This window comes from Gossypium hirsutum, chromosome D03 (assembly GCF_007990345.1).
Source record: "Gossypium hirsutum isolate 1008001.06 chromosome D03, Gossypium_hirsutum_v2.1, whole genome shotgun sequence".
Classification (NCBI taxonomy): Eukaryota; Viridiplantae; Streptophyta; class Magnoliopsida; order Malvales; family Malvaceae; genus Gossypium; species Gossypium hirsutum.
This window is the reverse complement of record NC_053439.1, coordinates 31,759,318-31,775,256: the sequence shown is the minus strand read 5'-3', so window position 1 is coordinate 31,775,256 and position 15,939 is coordinate 31,759,318. Positions and strand designations below refer to the sequence as shown.

Here is a 15,939-nt window from a genome sequence, read left to right as displayed (position 1 = left end):
GGTCCAAATCCCAATCTATACTAATAATTCATTTCAATTATCAATTCCAAATACTTAATATCGATCTATTATATGCTTATAAAATTTTAATTCAATTTTTGAATGTTTTCTAAAGTTTTGTATTTTATTCAATTTAATCCCTAAAACTAAAAAGAATATAACTTTCACAATTGAACTTTGTTTTTCAATCTGATTTCAATTTCATCCTTCTACAACACTCTAATATCTATAATTATATAAATTTCATAATAATTTTAAAATATTTACACTTTAGTTCTTATGTTAAAAAACTAGCATTTAAACTTTATAAACTATTCCTTTTTCATTTCTAAGCTCGAAATCTAACAAATTAACATCAAAAGCTTCAAGAATTCATCGATGGAAGCATTTAAAAACTCTAACAGTTTTGAAAAATAACATACATGTTAGCTAAATCAAGTTACAACAATCTCAAAAATATAAAATTTACTAGAAACGAATTCCTGTAACCTTACCATGCAAGGCTGATTGTTGAAGCTCCAAAAATGGAGTTTTTGTTTCTTTTTCTTGCGATTTTCGCTGGTGGAAGATGATAAAAGATGATGATGTTTTAATTTTATTTGTTTTTATCATTTTAACATATTTTAATAATTACTTAATAAAAAAATTAATAACCATTATTAGCAAAAGACACCATCAACCATCCATCTATCTTTATAATGGCTTATTTATCATTTAAATAATTTGTTTAATGATATTTATCCCTTTTTAACAAATAAAAATCAATAGTGATTAGATTTTACAATTTTTACGAATTAGGCTTTGTACCTTATTTAGTCACTAATTCGAAAAATTATCTATCTAAATTTCAATTCACTTATACAGTAACTCTGTAAATATTTTTACAAGCTTGATTTACGAAAACGAAGTCCTAATACATCATTTTTCAATACCGTTGACTTTAGGGTCGTTATACTTGTACCTTAACTAACTATCCAATTAACGAGTAAATATTAATTAATAATATTTAAGGAATCATCATAAAACGAAATTCTGAAATCACTGTTTTCGACACCACCGAAAATCGAATTGTTATATCTTATTTCACTTTTTTCACAAACTCAAATACCATAAATCACATTAAACTTTAATATATGTCATTGCAATGTGAAAATTGCATTACCTCTCTATCGATAAAAATAAAAAAGTTACAATTTAGTCCCTATATTTTCAATTCTTTTCCAGTTGTTGCCAAAAGTGAGTTGTTTTACACCAAAACATATTCAGATTTATTCTCATACCAAATAATCAATAATAATTCACCTTTCTCATTTAGTCAAATTTGCACTTTTATCCTCTAAATTTTTAGAATTTTTAGTTTAATCTTTTTCCATATTTCCACATCTACAATTTTTTTTATTGGTTTCCATCTTTAGTATCAATTTTACTTTCATAGAAATTCTCCAACTATCTCATTTTTTAAATTTTCTCAAAATTTCACTAATTTTAGTCCCATAATAGTGCCAAATGCCTTATCGAAAATTTTGAGGAATTATAGAAGAGGACTCGAAGATATACGATCTAGGTACAAGAATCACCCCAAAAGGTGGTCACAGGGTATTGAAAAGTCTAGTTGAAGTTATCTTTATAAAACCCAATGATTAATCTTGAGCTTCCTTTAGAAAATTGCGTTGCTCTATGAAAATGACTATATCTCTGAATAGATACCAAGAACTTAGGTTATTCAAAAATTATTTCAATGATAATTTGAAGCTTTACGATTTAAGCACCATAATCACTCAAAAATTTGGTTGAAGCACTTAGTAGAAGTTATGATTCAGACCACAAAATTAGGTGATTCAAAAACCATTTTAAAGATAACTTGAAGCCTTACGATTAGGAACCATAATCACCCAAAATTCTTGTTGATGCATCTCTAAATGTCTAAATGAAGTTGACCCTATAGAATCCTATGAGATTAGTTTTGGATTATCACATAACTTTAATACTATAAAAAAATTTTATAGAAAAATCTAAAAGTATCAAATTGATATTTTAGTTATAATTTAAGTATCCAATTAACTACTAGGCCTATGAGTTAATGTGGCACATCATTAGTCCATTATTGAGTTAACGAATGAGTGACCAAAACGTTAGAAATCGAAACATTAGTGATCATTTTATAATTTTTTATAGTTAGATGACCAAAATAAAAACTTATTAATAATTGAGTGACTAACACTATATTTGAGGGATAGTGACTTAACGGTTAACAGAGGTGTAATTTAAGTCATCAATTTCAAATAGTTGAGTGACCAAATTATAACTTTTTATAATTGATTAATTGAATGACCAAATTACAAATCTACGAATAATTAAGTGATCATCAGTGTATTTTACCCAAAAAAAATTTATCTTTTAAGCAAAAATAAAGGGGATATAAAATGAGTTCTAAAAGGACTTGCACAAAATCTGTCCCCTCATTTCTTAAAAAACCCACAATTCACTGCTGCTCTATGAATGCCAGTAACGCTGAAAGAAACTAACGAAACCCATCTTAAGAATAAAGATAATCTATTGTTTTCTGGTCCAGTTTGAGAGAAAAGGGTCTTTGTTGTTTTAGGGTTTTTTTAGATGGACGAGAATTTGCTTGATAATATCATAAGGAGGCTGCTAGGGACGAAGAATGGGAGGAGTACAAAGCAAGTTCAGTTGACGGAGGCTGAGATAAAGCAGCTTTGTGCTGCCTCCAAAGAGTGCTTTCTTAGTCAGCCTAATCTTCTCGAGCTTGAAGCCCCTATCAAGATTTGTGGTAAAAACTAACAATTTAAAGGCTTTATTTTCCTCCTTCTGTCATGTAAACCTGGCTGATGTAAATTTACACAATTGATTGTTGCTTTATTTTGGGGTATTTTGGTTACTTTCTTTTTGCGTTAGTTTGGTTTATTTTAGTCATTGAATGTGTCAATCTTGAATATCTATGGATGTAAGAATTTGCTAATTTATACCCAAAATTTGTTGCTCCTGATTGTTATAGAATTATTGAGATGAAATTGTTAATTATAAAAGATGCTTTTTGATTAAAAAGCAAAGAGTTAGGAAGATTGTGAAGAGCAGTCAAAGTGGACTAAAGGGTTTTGGGGTTAGACTGTCAAGTGAATTGTCATTGGCATTTGATAATGCGTTATTGGGGGATAAGGATCCTAGATACATGATTGGTTTGTCAGCAGGTAAGTCTTTGCAGTCCTAGAAGATTATGCCAATTCTTTATTTGGTAGCACCGGCTTTTCCAATGTAATTTTGGCTGTTGTTTATGTACAGATTTTGAGTAAAATGTAATCTGATATCTTAGTAATACAACTCTAGGTCGTTGTTAGGGAAGCAGTAGTATCATTGATAGGTGAATTTTGTGTAAAGATATATTTACTGCACGCACTACTTGGCTAAACTGTTGTAGCTAGTTGTATGTAACATGCATTATGCATATGCCATAATGAGATGATACTTTAGCCTTTCTAAAGTTTTGGGCGTATTAGTTATTATTTAGTGTGCTTATGATCTTGATTTTTGTTATTGTGCTTTGATAGATGCAGTCCGGTGGACATGGGACAACTTTTCTATGACAAGGGTCTCAATTTGGAAAGTTGTTGGCATTTTGTGCTATTCGGAAGTTAAATAAATTATATTCCCCTACGTGGTGGAAAATAATAAAAGCATTTATCAAGGGAAAGTGAGAACTTTCATACTATGATAAACATTTTCTAACAAGACTACTGCTATCGTATGAAGGTTCTGAATTTGCTAGCATTATGTTAACCCTTAGATGTGGGGCTTGGAGCACAGAATGTCTTTGTGTCTGGCTGAACTTAAAATAAGATTTTAGAGCTGCACTCTGTTTGTATATTTGTTCCTTTCCGTAAAGATGGACTTGGTCCCTTTTTTCCTATTCTTTTTACTTCAACACTTAGTATTTTTTGTTTGTATGTGTTTGGGGGGTGGGATGTGTAATAATTTTGCTTCCATCTGTACATCATATGTCAAAAGGGTTCATCGGAGTTTGTGATGGTTTTAGTGGGCCTTAAAGTGTCATTAGAGTTTTGCAGAAGCTGTTGTGCCTTGAACGATAGCTCTGTGTGTTTTTTTCTCATTTTGGTTTGTATATAGGATCACATGCTCAATAATTTCAAGGTCTTTTATTTCAGTCAGTTAGGTCTGCTTGGTAATTCTAGGGGCTTGGACTTCTCTAATTTGAATTTATCTTTCATTCACTACCACATTAACTTGATCTTCATCAAACGAGCTTGGTGTGCATTTTTTTTCCCATATAAATAATATAATTTTAATTTCTGTAGGTTTTTTAAGTTTTAACAAATTGGGAATGTAATAATTCTGCGTTTACTTTCATACTATTTTGGCAGGAGATGTTCACGGTCAATTTTCTGATCTTCTACGCTTGTTTGAGTACGGAGGATATCCGCCTACAGCAAACTATTTATTCCTAGGTGACTATGTTGATCGTGGCAAGCAGAGCATTGAAACAATTTGCCTTCTCCTAGCATACAAAATCAAATACAAAGAGAATTTTTTTCTCCTTAGAGGCAACCATGAATGTGCATCAATTAACCGTATATATGGTTTCTATGATGAGTGCAAAAGAAGGTTTAATGTTCGTGTCTGGAAGTTGTTTACAGAATGCTTTAATTGCCTCCCTGTTGCTGCTCTAATTGATGAGAAGATCCTTTGCATGCATGGTGGATTATCTCCTGACTTGAAAACATTGGATCAGATCCGTAGCATTTCTCGCCCTGTTGATGTGCCAGATCAGGGCCTTCTCTGTGATCTTCTTTGGGCTGATCCTGATAAAGATCTTGATGGCTGGGGAGAGAATGATAGGGGAGTTTCATATACATTTGGGGCTGACATAGTTTCTGAATTCCTTAAGAAACATGACCTTGATCTCATTTGCCGAGCTCACCAGGTATTGTTATCCGTATTGACCTTAACTTCGTTTTGTTTTGTTTTATTTATTTATTTTGCTAAATTTGCATGACTTGATGGTATATTAGGAACTCGTGGGAAACTTGTGAAAAATGAAGAGTTTAGGGTTCCTGGAACCTTCGTGTTACTGCCAGTATAACAATGTGGGCAGACTGACTAAATTCTAGTAATTAATGTTTGTATTCTTTATTGTCTTTTAAATTTTATGTTTTTATGCTTCGTTTAGGTTGTAGAAGATGGCTATGAGTTCTTTGCAAAGCGACAGTTGGTGACCATATTCTCTGCTCCAAACTACTGCGGGGAATTCGATAATGCAGGTGCCATGATGAGTGTGGATGATAGTTTAACATGTTCGTTTCAGATTCTTAAATCTTTAGAGAAGAAAGGAAAGGGTGGATTTGGCAACAACACATTCAGACCAGGAACCCCACCTCACAAGGTAGGAAACTATTAGTCATCATGAATTGATAAATTGAATCACCAAGGAATATATGTATAAAGGTAAGCAATTCCGTCCTATAATATTTATCGATAATCAGGTATAAAGCTTGAGTCACCAGATATATGTATAACTGCGTCCTACTGTTTCTGGTCAATGGATCAGTTATTACCAAATGGACATAGGACCCATGTAGAAATATGCCACAGAGAGAGAGAGAGGTTCAACCGTTTACTATCAAAATTTCCTTTGACATTGATTGCTGCTTTGTCAACGACTCAGCGCCTTTCTGAACAGCCCCTTCCCTGGTTTCACTTCTTTTTTACTTAGTGATGGGAGTGCAGCTTTAGTTAGATTGTCCATTTTCAGCTGTTTTTATCAGATTGTTTCGTTTTATTTTTCTGGCACTAAACCAATTTGTGCCCTTTTTTTATCTTCTTTCAGGGTGGGAAGCGCTGAGTAAGACCGTAAAGTTCAATGTTGGATGACCAATAGACCAATAGGGTCGTTCTTGTCTCTACTTAATGATGGTGTTTTGTTGAATGAAACTGTGATGGCTGGCTGGACTATTGTTGGATGCAAAAGGAAATTGGAAGGTAAAGTTGCTGGAATGACATAGGAGAAGAGCTATGGAGCTCGGTTACCAGCCGGAGCTTGGTTTTTCTTATCATATGTAAAACCGGATTCTAATTCCAGTATGTTGATTTTTAATTCTTGTAGGTAACGAAATATCATTTCGTATCGTAACTGTTTTCAGCTTCTGTTGTGGTTGGGGTAGTACCCTTCCAAGTCAAATGGAAAGAAAAAAAATTATGAACTTGGTGGCTATGGCTCTCGGCCGTTTTATGCTTTAACATTGAGATTTTGGTAACCTATGAACAAAAGCCTGAAGTAGTTTCAGGCACTTCAGCGGCTTTAAAATCAGAACCATCCATGATACAATGCGATGCGCTTTCACAAAGGCAAAATTTATGAGAGTTTGATAACATCGTAAATCTTAAATACTAATAGCTTGGATAAAATAGGGAACCAAGATTTACAATTGGCTCTTACTTTCGATGTTATGTGGGTTGTATTTGGAACTTTGTTTAAATAAATTATTAAAAATTACATAAAATAAAAATAATTAAAAAGGTCCTATTCAATTGTTGGTTTATATCGGTTTATTGGTTCAACTTTAATTGGACCGGTCCTGTCCTGGTAAAACTTAAAAAAGAAATCCTGAAAAATATATAATTAGATCAACCTTTTTCTGTTCATTTTGCTAATTAACTAAGTAGAAGATTCTCAAAACTCTGGCAAAATTATGAAGTGCTGATGAATAGAGAGAGAGTGGTAGTGGTACCAGTAAAAAGTTCATTCGAAAAGATTCATGCCCAGAACAAAGAAATAAGCAAAAATGTATATAGTGGTATCTGGGTCCAAAATATAGACACTTGCGCATCGAATTTGTAATAAAAACGCAGCCTTCAACACATTTGAAGGCAGAGCTACTACATAGGCCATGAAGTGCCGATCCATGGCGTGTATATGGTCAGGCACGCCTCCGGTCCATCGTGTCACAGCCACAGCCGCTCTCAACCACCCTCCGACTCTCTACACTGGCGGATCCGATGGCTCCATCCTCTGGTGGAACCTCTCCAATTCAGATTCCCACTCGGTAACCAACTAACTTTACTCGATTCAATTTAGGAAAACAATATAACTAAAAGATTCGGGTTCTCTTCTTCTTATTAAGAATAATTAGCTTATTATATTTGTGTTATGCAATTGAATGACCAGAGAGCTTCAATTTGATATTATATATGCATTTGCTCGGTAGTAAATCTGGGTTTTGCTAGGGTATAGTTTAGATTGTTGAATTTAGACTGATGGTCGAAATTTGTATCATATTCAGGAAATTCGACCAATTGCTATGTTGTGCGGTCATGCTGCACCAATAGCTGATCTCGCCATTTGCTGTCCCATTGTAGTATCTGGAGAACAAAGCATGGACTATTCAAGTAATGTTGCTTTCAACTCTAGCTTTGATAATGGGGGTGCCTTACTAAGTGCTTGTACTGACAGTATGTTGTGCGTCTGGAGCAGAAGTAGTGGCCACTGCAGGCGTAGAAGAAAACTGCCACCTTGGGTGGGCAGCCCATCGATTATTCGTACATTGCCTTGGAATCCAAGATATGCTTGTGTAGGCTGTTGCTTTATTGATGCTGCACATTTAACTGACCACCAGTTGATGGAATCTGCCGAAGGGGGTGAGATTTCAATGGATAAAGAATCTCAGAACAGGAAGCCTCCTAAGTGTACTGTTGTTATTGTTGATACGTATACTCTTACTATTGTACAAACCGTTTTTCATGGGAATTTGTCCATTGGGCCTTTGAAGTTTATGGATGTTGTTTCTTCAGTTGATGATGGAGAAATACATTGTTCACTCTTGGCTGACTCCTTTGGTAAGCTACAATTGTTTCCTTTGACAAAGGACTTTCATCAAGGTAGTGAGGGTGAGACTAGGTTGCAGAAATCTTCTAAGCAAGAAATAGAGGCATGGGAAGATGGCCTTGTTGAGGCTGGACAAGTAGTGTCAATTGCAACGTGTAGGACTACTGTTGCTACTGTTTTAAAAGATCGATCTATATTTAGGCTGTTGGACGGTGCCATTACAATAGGAGTGATTCTTTTCATGAACAATGTCCTTTGTGTTGAAGATGATCATGGTCAGTCACATGTTGTAGGGGCTATGTTTCTTGAAAGTAAAAATTATGGGAATGCACAAATTACTGGTGTAACCCATGAATCTGAAATTTTTTTAGTGTGGAATAATATAGGATCTGCAGTTTTGTATGCAATATCATATTTAGATAACACATTCAATTATGAGCCTCTTTGTGAAATCCCTGCCATGTCATTTCCCCTGGGTGCAAGGTTGTCGTTTTCTTTTGTCCACTTGAGCCAAATACTTCTTCGGGTTGAATCAGTTTGCTTCACTATTGAAGACTCATTTCAATGGAAACCACGTGTTACAATCTGGTCACTTCAGCAGAGATGTGATCGTGGCAAACTCTTTGATGAATGCAAAATGCTTGGACAAGGCATTTCGTTTCTTGGCTGGACTCCGACTGCTGGTTTAGATCATAAAAGCGAATCTTTGGGTGGATTCAATACCAAATTAACATCTATTCAGAGCTCTGTTTCCGTCTCAGAAACTGTCGATAGCATACATGTAGATGATAGTTGTTATTCTGTCCCAAAGGGACAAATTGTATCTTCTTCCATGGTTATTTCTGAAAATCTTTATGCTCCTTCTGCGATTGTATATGGCTTCTCTAGTGGTCAAATCCAAGTTGTGTGGTTCAATTTGTTTAGGGGGCTTGATTCTCCAGCTGGAAGTCCACGCCTTGAGGTAGACTCTCATATATCCAAACAAAACTTTGCTGGGCATACGGGTGCTATACTATGTCTGGCAGCACATCGGATGATGGGTGCTGCAAAAGGATGGAGTTTTAGTCAGGTTTTAGTTTCTGGAAGCATGGATTGCACTATTCGTGTATGGGATCTTGATTCTGGTAATCTTGTTACAGTCATGCACCAACATGTTGGTCCTGTGCGCCAAATCATTCTACCCCCTGCTCGAACTGAACGCCCTTGGAGTGATTGCTTTCTCTCTGTCGGAGAGGACTCTTGTGTTGCTCTTACTTCACTTGAGACATTAAGGGTGGAGAGAATGTTTCCTGGACATCCTGACTATCCTGCAAAACTTGTTTGGGATGGTGCAAGAGGTTATATTGCATGTCTCTGCCGGCACCATTCCAGAGTTTCTGATGCCATTGATGTTCTATACATATGGGATGTGAAGACCGGCTCCAGAGAAAGGGTCCTTCGTGGGACTGCTTCACATTCGATGTTTGATCATTTCTGCAAAGAAATTAGCGTGACTTCCATTTCAGGTTCATCACTGAGTGGAAATACCTCAGTTTCATCATTACTTCTTCCAATACATGAGGATGGGAACTTATCTCAGCACAGGTTAAATAATTCAGAAAGTGGGGTTTCTTTGTCAAAAATGACTGGGTCTAGTACTTTGCTAGCAAATAATAGTAAACTGAATTCTGGAAAGGCACCATTTGATTCTCGAACTAGAAAGCAACCCATTAAATGCTTTTGCCCATATCCTGGAATTGCTACCCTGAGTTTTGATCTTGCAGCATTGATTGATCCTTGTCAGAAGCGCAAGCGTATATCAAAGAATGGTGATGGGCGAGAGAATAGCTATATAAAGGAACATTTGAGTGAGACATTTAGTCCCCGTCATTTAAATTCGGATGATGGCTTTAACACTGATCAGAGTTCGACAGATGCCATAGAAGAGCATGACTGGATCAAGTCACTTGAAGAATATCTTGTTCGATTTAGTTTGTCCTTTTTGCATTTATGGGATGTGGATTGTGGTCTAGATGACTTATTAATAGCTGACATGAAGCTGAAAAGACCAAATGGTTTTATAGTATCTTCTGGCTTGCAAGGTGATAAAGGGTCTTTGACACTGACATTTCCTGGTTTTACATCAAGTCTTGAGGTATTTTGAAGGAATTGTGTTGATATTGACACTTCTTATCTATTTCACTTATTTCGACTGCTCCTAAGTTGTTAATCAACATTTCAGCTTTGGAAATCATCGTCAGAGTTTTGTGCTATGAGGTCACTGACAATGGTTTCTCTTGCCCAACACATGATTAGCTTGTCCCATCCAAGTTCATCTGCCAGCAGGTATCATACTTGTTCTTCCAAAAGTAGCACACAGAATGAACCTGCTTTTATTATTTATTGGCATATAGACTAATCTCCATTTACTTTGCCCTGTTAGGTGACCTCTAACAAAAAAGCCTTTTTTATTTCCCTTTTTTCTTTTCCTTTGTTTAATCGATGTAAAGCTGTTAACAGAAATAAAGTAACATATGAAACTCAAGCCTTACCAGATATTTGATGTTATGGTTCAGAGATATTATAGTTGTGGATGGAAACGTGATCTTTTCAACGTTGGTTTCTGTGTTGTCAACTCTGACCATACTTAAGGGCATGTTGCTGGAAATAGATTCTCCCTTTTTTTAGTTCAGGATACATTCTGTTTAAGTGATTACTTATCCTGTGCTTACATCTTCTGTGAAATGATAATCATTTTATGTTCACAAGATCTTCAAAACTTATGTTGAACTGAAGATTGGTTTCACCTCTCTCTTTATTTTGGTCAATCTTGAAGGTGGGACTGCTGACTATAGGGTTAGTCTTCAATGACATGCATGTCTGGCTTCTGGTTATTTGCATGATGTTTTACGTGTCCGTTGCATTAATGCTGATATATTTCATTAGTATTTGCTTTCCTCTAATAGATTAACAGTGAAACAAATTGATTAAGCACTTATTTTTCCAGCTTGTACAATATTTTCCCCTATGTATCTTATTTGTTATTAACAGCCATTTGCATTTATTGGCAGTACTTGAGTATTTTGCCTTTATTGTGTCTATTCTTTGCAGTGCCTTGGCTGCATTCTATACTAGGAATTTCGCTGACAAATATCCAGACATAAAGCCTCCTTTACTCCAGGTCCCATGTCATGCTGATAATTTGGTGTTTTGATAATGGATTTATATTTGATGCATCATTGCATTTTATACATTATCAGTGAACAATATGTTGCCATGTTGAAAGTGCAAAAATTCAAAAATTTTATTCCTAAAATGTAAAAATATCAATAAATTTTAATTTTTAGAGGAAACAATATGTTCCTTCTCACTAATCACAAATTAACTTTCTCTACCAGTATATTTTATTTCTTCTCCAGAACCAGCCTCACGCCAGTCTTTGTTTCTGGTACAATAACTTATTCTTTCAAGCACACTCAAGCAAGACGCAGCCTAGAAACTAATAATTTATCCATACAAACAAATAACAAATTCTTCAACTCATCCTTTCCCGGGCAAAAAGAAAAAGAAAACCATGAAATCAAAACCAATTGGTTGGGTAGAAGATCTTGGGTTTTTTATTTGATGACTTGGAGAGTGGAAATTTGGGATTGGATTAGAGTGTCATAGTATTTGACAGATATTAGGAAGAAATAAATAAGAAAAAGCTAGAAAGAGAGGGAAAAGATGGTGTGATTACTGAGTAATCTTACAAATTGGTCTACCCCATTAGAGGGGCTTCTAACTTCTAATTTTCTCATTAATGATGTGGCAACCTACTGTTCACTGATGTTGGTGCATCAAGTATAAATCCAATAATAATTGTCAAAACTTTCATTGTTTATCCACCTTTTACTTTTATTTTCTGAGCTTTTAATAATTATGGTGAGTGCCTTTAATTCTTTCCTTGAGAGCAGAAGGTTGTTGGTTATGTTGGTGATATTGTTGATCAGGTTTTTAGTTCATTCATTGGTTTGCTGTCTTAGGCAACACTGTGTTTATTCAGTCTGTTTTAATTTTCTTCACAGCTTTTGGTGAGTTTTTGGCAAGATGAAAGTGAACATGTACGTATGGCAGCACGGTCTTTATTTCATTGTGCTGCATCACGAGCTATTCCAGCCCCACTCTGTAGTCAACAAGCAACTAAGCATGCAAAGCTTCTGAGATCTCTGACTGGAATTGAAGAAAGCGAAAATGAAATTTCAAGAAAAGAAGAAACTATAGTTGGGCTGAGTTCTGAATGTTTGTTGGAAACAGAGGGGACTTCTCAGGTTGAGAAAGCTAAACTGCTTGGATGGCTAGAATCTTATGAAATCCAAGACTGGATTTCTTGTGTTGGGGGAACAAGTCAAGATGCTATGACATCTCACATCATTGTTGCTGCAGCATTGGTAATATGGTACCCTAGCCTTGTGAAGCCAAGTCTTGCCACACTGGTTGTTCAACCATTGGTGAAGTTGGTTATGGCAATGAATGAAAAATATAGCTCCACTGCTGCAGAGCTACTTGCAGAAGGAATGGAGAGTACATGGAAGGCATGCATTGGCACTGAGATACCACGTTTGATTAGTGACATATTCTTTCAAATTGAGTGTGTAAGTGGTCCTTCAGCCAACTCAGCTGGTGAAAATCCAGCTGTACCAGCATCGATCCATGAGACATTAGTTGGGACCCTTCTTCCAAGTCTAGCAGTGGCTGATATTCTTGGGTTTTTAACTGTAATAGAAAGCCAAATTTGGTCTACTGCATCTGATTCACCTGTCCACCTAGAATCTCTCGCAACTCTCATTAGGGTTGTGCGTAGTTCCCCAAGAAGCTTGGTTCAGTGCCTTGATAAGGTTAGCATAACCTGCTCCAAGTGAGTAACAGTCCATATTCTAGTAACTTCGCTTTAATTTGAGTAAAATAGATCAAGTCATAGATACAGGAAAAAAAATTTAATAATCAGTTTTGTGATATTTATTCTAGGTTGATATATTATCTTAAATTTGAATGATAATGTACTTTTTAATTCTTTACTGCACAAGGTATTTCGATGGAAATTTGGTTATTTCTGCCATTTGCTTTTATCTCTTTGTTTGCACATGTTGCTTTTTTCAGATATGTTTAATTTTCTTCATGGGCTGTCAACATACATTTCCTTCTCACGGAAATCTGAATCACTTCAGGTTTTCCTTATTACATTTATGCAAATAAAAAATTCACCATACTCAGGTGTTAAGAATCATAGTTACTTTCTTAGGTAGTAAATTAGACTTTGCAGAACTATTATTCTGTTTCAAATGTTATCATGAATTATTCTGATATTGGACAGATTCACAGGTGGTTAACTTCATCCTACAAACTATGGACCCTGGCAACTCTGTCATGCGCAAAACTTGCCATCCACGTTCAATGACAACATTAAGGGAAGTTATACGTGTGTTTCCAATGGTAGCCATGAATGAAAGCTCCACTAAGTTGGCTTTTGGTGATGCTATTGGGGAGATTAACGGGGCTAGCATTCGGGTATATGACATGCAAAGGTAACAAGATCAAAAATAGATTTTGAATTAAGAAGGCTGTAATTAAGGTAAAAAATTATTATATGGTAACTTTCATCCATTTGACATGAAATATGAATAAATCCTCTACAACAGGGTTTCATTCTACCTAGTTTATTGTGACTTGTAAGAAGAAACTTGCATTGGAGTGAAGCTTAATGTGAAAATGGGATGGTCATTTATTTCTATAATAATTAGCTGAATATTAAGGTTGTTGCTGGATATCTCTATCTAGATTGTTGCTAGCAGTAACAGAGCACTGATGACCGGATATCCCTTATCTAAATATGTATCCATGATGATTGGTAGTGTGAATGTCGGTTTTGCATTACTCATATCATGAAATCTTACTGCTTTTCTCAATAGTCAATACAGTCTGATTTTCTTTCTGTTAGCTTGTCCAGTTAAGTTTCAGGTATCTTCTAATTTAAAACTGAATTAATCCAAAACCCGTGCCCTGAATTTCCCTCTGGTAAAACAAAGAGTAATGGTTTTTGAGTTACCCTGATTTATTCATTGGGAAATTCCTGTTAGTTCACATCGAATAACAAAGTTTAATACATAAACATCTCCCCCACTTTTTCTCATGTATCAGAATCTAATGGTGCTTTTGGGGGATTTTATCTTTCATTATAGGCAAGAAGGGGATCCGAAAACATCTGTTTATTTCTCCTTCTAAATGGAAAATTATTAGTGAGGAATTCTATCTGTAGCATCCCAGAGGTTACGTGGCAATGATATCTTGTTATTCGTGATTCTTTTCAGGAGATTATGTGACAATAATATTCTGTACTTCATTTTTTGTTTTGTTGGTTAACTGTTATTGTATTGCTATCTTTCCAGTTTCTTCATTGCTACATGTTTTTGAAGCCCCGGTAGTTTTCATATTTGTTCTACTAGAAATGAAGTAGGTTTTGTTTCTCTATGTAGTGCGACAAAAATCAAAGTTTTGGATGCAAGTGGACCTCCTGGACTTCCAAGTTTGCTTTTACGAGCACCCGAAATGTCAGTGACTACAGTAATATCAGCTCTGAGCTTTTCACCAGATGGAGAGGTATATCTAATGAGTCTATTTGCCCTAATGCCAGAAATTACAGTTCTTGTACTAGTTACTAATGCTGTTGTTGTATCTTGGTATTTTCTTAAAAGTTAAAATATTGCTGAAATGATATTTCGTAGTCAGACAGCTTCTTTTTCTCAATTGTTATCATTTTACAGTGGGTTTGAACTCTGGTATGATGATGTGTTTCCTTTTACAATCATTTACATATCCCTACCATTTGCAGGGGTTGGTAGCTTTCTCTGAACATGGGCTGATGATCCGATGGTGGTCCTTGGGATCCGTGTGGTGGGAGAAACTGAGCCGGAACCTTAATCCTGTCCAGTGTACCAAAGTTATATTTGTTCCTCCGGGAGAGGGATTCTCACCTAAAACTTCAAGATCTAGCATAATGGGAAGCATATTGGAACATGATACCGAAGCCCATTCACAGGTAATCATCCCTTCCTATGAGTAAAAGAATGGATCATTACTGGTTTCACCTCCGTGTTTGTACTTTTGAGAAAGGTGAAACTGATAACTGATCACGTTATAGGCTACACACCATTGCATGTATTGTTTACAGTTAATACTCTAGTGATTGCTTTGCTCCTTCCATAATTGAACACCATTTGCTGTTTCTTTTTCTGCAGGAAGCTGCTGCTTGCTTTTCAGATAAATTAAAACTCTTGATTCATAACCTTGATCTTTCTTACCGTCTCCAATGGGTCGGCGAACGTAAAGTACTGCTGACTAGGCATGGCCTTGAGATAGGCAGCTTTCCATTATAATAATGACGGCAACTGCTCGAACTAGTTTCCTTTTAAAAGTCGAACTTGGACTAAAACATTGACATCGGATGCAATCTATTTATTTGTGTCTAGCAGGATCGATATATCTTCGGATTGATTAGGTCCATGCACATTCTTCTTCGGGGAGCCGTTGAATGCATTACTGGTTAGTACAATCAATTTTGGTTAGAAAAGGATGCATGATTTATCGATTACACAGGCTGCTGAATTGCTGAGAATTTATTTACGTGATGGTTTCGAGGATTTTGCTATTTAAATTAGACGTGGATTTAGATAATAATATTGAAATAGTAAACATATAATAAATAATTGGGTTCTAGATTATCATATTTTTATTCAAAACATTCTTGTAAATATCTCATATCCTCTATTTAGGATCGTAATGCTTGATTTTCATGTTTGAATTTTAAGTTTAATTATTTGTATTTGATATTTACCAATATTAATTAAAAATTTTGATTAAGCTCACAGCTATTCAAACATTAGAATACTAAATTTTGGTTTGCATGATAGGTTAAGCTGTGCGGCCTTAATTTATTAATGATTGAATTTGAGTTTTTACGAATCAAATACAAATAATTTTGAGCAAAAATGTCTTGATTAAACTTATATCGACTGTAATCACTACACTTCCCTCTGCTTTTTTGTTTGTTTTTTTAAATGGTTTCTTAT

The 15,939-nt window shown here is 35.3% G+C and overlaps 2 protein-coding genes across 7 annotated transcripts; both read left to right on the top strand.

Moving 5' to 3' along the window:
• Nucleotides 1–2,421: 2,421 nt before the first annotated feature.
• Nucleotides 2,422–6,233, top strand: LOC107949500 (serine/threonine-protein phosphatase PP1). Of its 2 annotated transcripts, none has more exons than XM_016884161.2 (4): nt 2,422–2,791; nt 4,398–4,957; nt 5,204–5,416; nt 5,861–6,233. In XM_016884161.2, the coding sequence occupies exons 1-4, from the start codon at nt 2,614–2,616 to the stop codon at nt 5,873–5,875; spliced, it is 966 nt and encodes a 321-aa protein (XP_016739650.1). In that variant the 5' UTR covers nt 2,422–2,613; the 3' UTR covers nt 5,876–6,233. The 2 variants fall into 2 exon arrangements, 1 of the variants encoding a protein (XP_016739650.1); XR_005911278.1 differs by lacking the exon at nt 5,861–6,233 and adding an exon at nt 5,046–5,120 and having other exon boundaries at nt 2,443–2,791; nt 5,204–5,392.
• Nucleotides 6,234–6,669: 436 nt separating this feature from the next.
• LOC107949501 (uncharacterized) lies at nt 6,670–15,586 on the top strand. 5 transcript variants are annotated; one of them, XM_016884162.2, is made up of 9 exons: nt 6,673–7,076; nt 7,314–9,989; nt 10,077–10,180; nt 10,946–11,015; nt 11,902–12,711; nt 13,196–13,398; nt 14,347–14,470; nt 14,703–14,909; nt 15,109–15,586. In XM_016884162.2, exons 1-9 carry the CDS (start codon nt 6,921–6,923, stop codon nt 15,244–15,246), a joined length of 4,488 nt encoding a protein of 1,495 aa, XP_016739651.2. In that variant the 5' UTR covers nt 6,673–6,920; the 3' UTR covers nt 15,247–15,586. The 5 variants fall into 5 exon arrangements, with proteins under 5 accessions (XP_040945891.1, XP_016739653.2, XP_040945892.1 ...); XM_016884163.2 differs by lacking the exon at nt 6,673–7,076 and having other exon boundaries at nt 7,310–7,419; nt 7,505–9,989; XM_041089957.1 differs by lacking the exons at nt 14,347–14,470; nt 14,703–14,909; nt 15,109–15,586 and having other exon boundaries at nt 6,670–7,076; nt 11,902–12,731.
• The last annotated feature ends 353 nt before the right edge of the window (nt 15,587–15,939 follow it).

Bases quoted from the DNA above. Each gene is read 5' to 3' on its own strand.
- LOC107949501 (XM_016884162.2), top strand. From the start codon at position 6,921: ATGAAGTGCCGATCCATGGCGTGTATATGGTCAGGCACGCCTCCGGTC. The intron at 11,016-11,901 runs GTCCCATGTCAT...TTTTCTTCACAG, and splicing joins TAAAGCCTCCTTTACTCCAG to CTTTTGGTGAGTTTTTGGCA. The intron at 13,399-14,346 runs GTAACAAGATCA...TTCTCTATGTAG, and splicing joins CGGGTATATGACATGCAAAG to TGCGACAAAAATCAAAGTTT.
- LOC107949500 (XM_016884161.2), top strand. From the start codon at position 2,614: ATGGACGAGAATTTGCTTGATAATATCATAAGGAGGCTGCTAGGGACG. The intron at 2,792-4,397 runs GTAAAAACTAAC...CTATTTTGGCAG, and splicing joins AGCCCCTATCAAGATTTGTG to GAGATGTTCACGGTCAATTT. The intron at 4,958-5,203 runs GTATTGTTATCC...TGCTTCGTTTAG, and splicing joins TCATTTGCCGAGCTCACCAG to GTTGTAGAAGATGGCTATGA.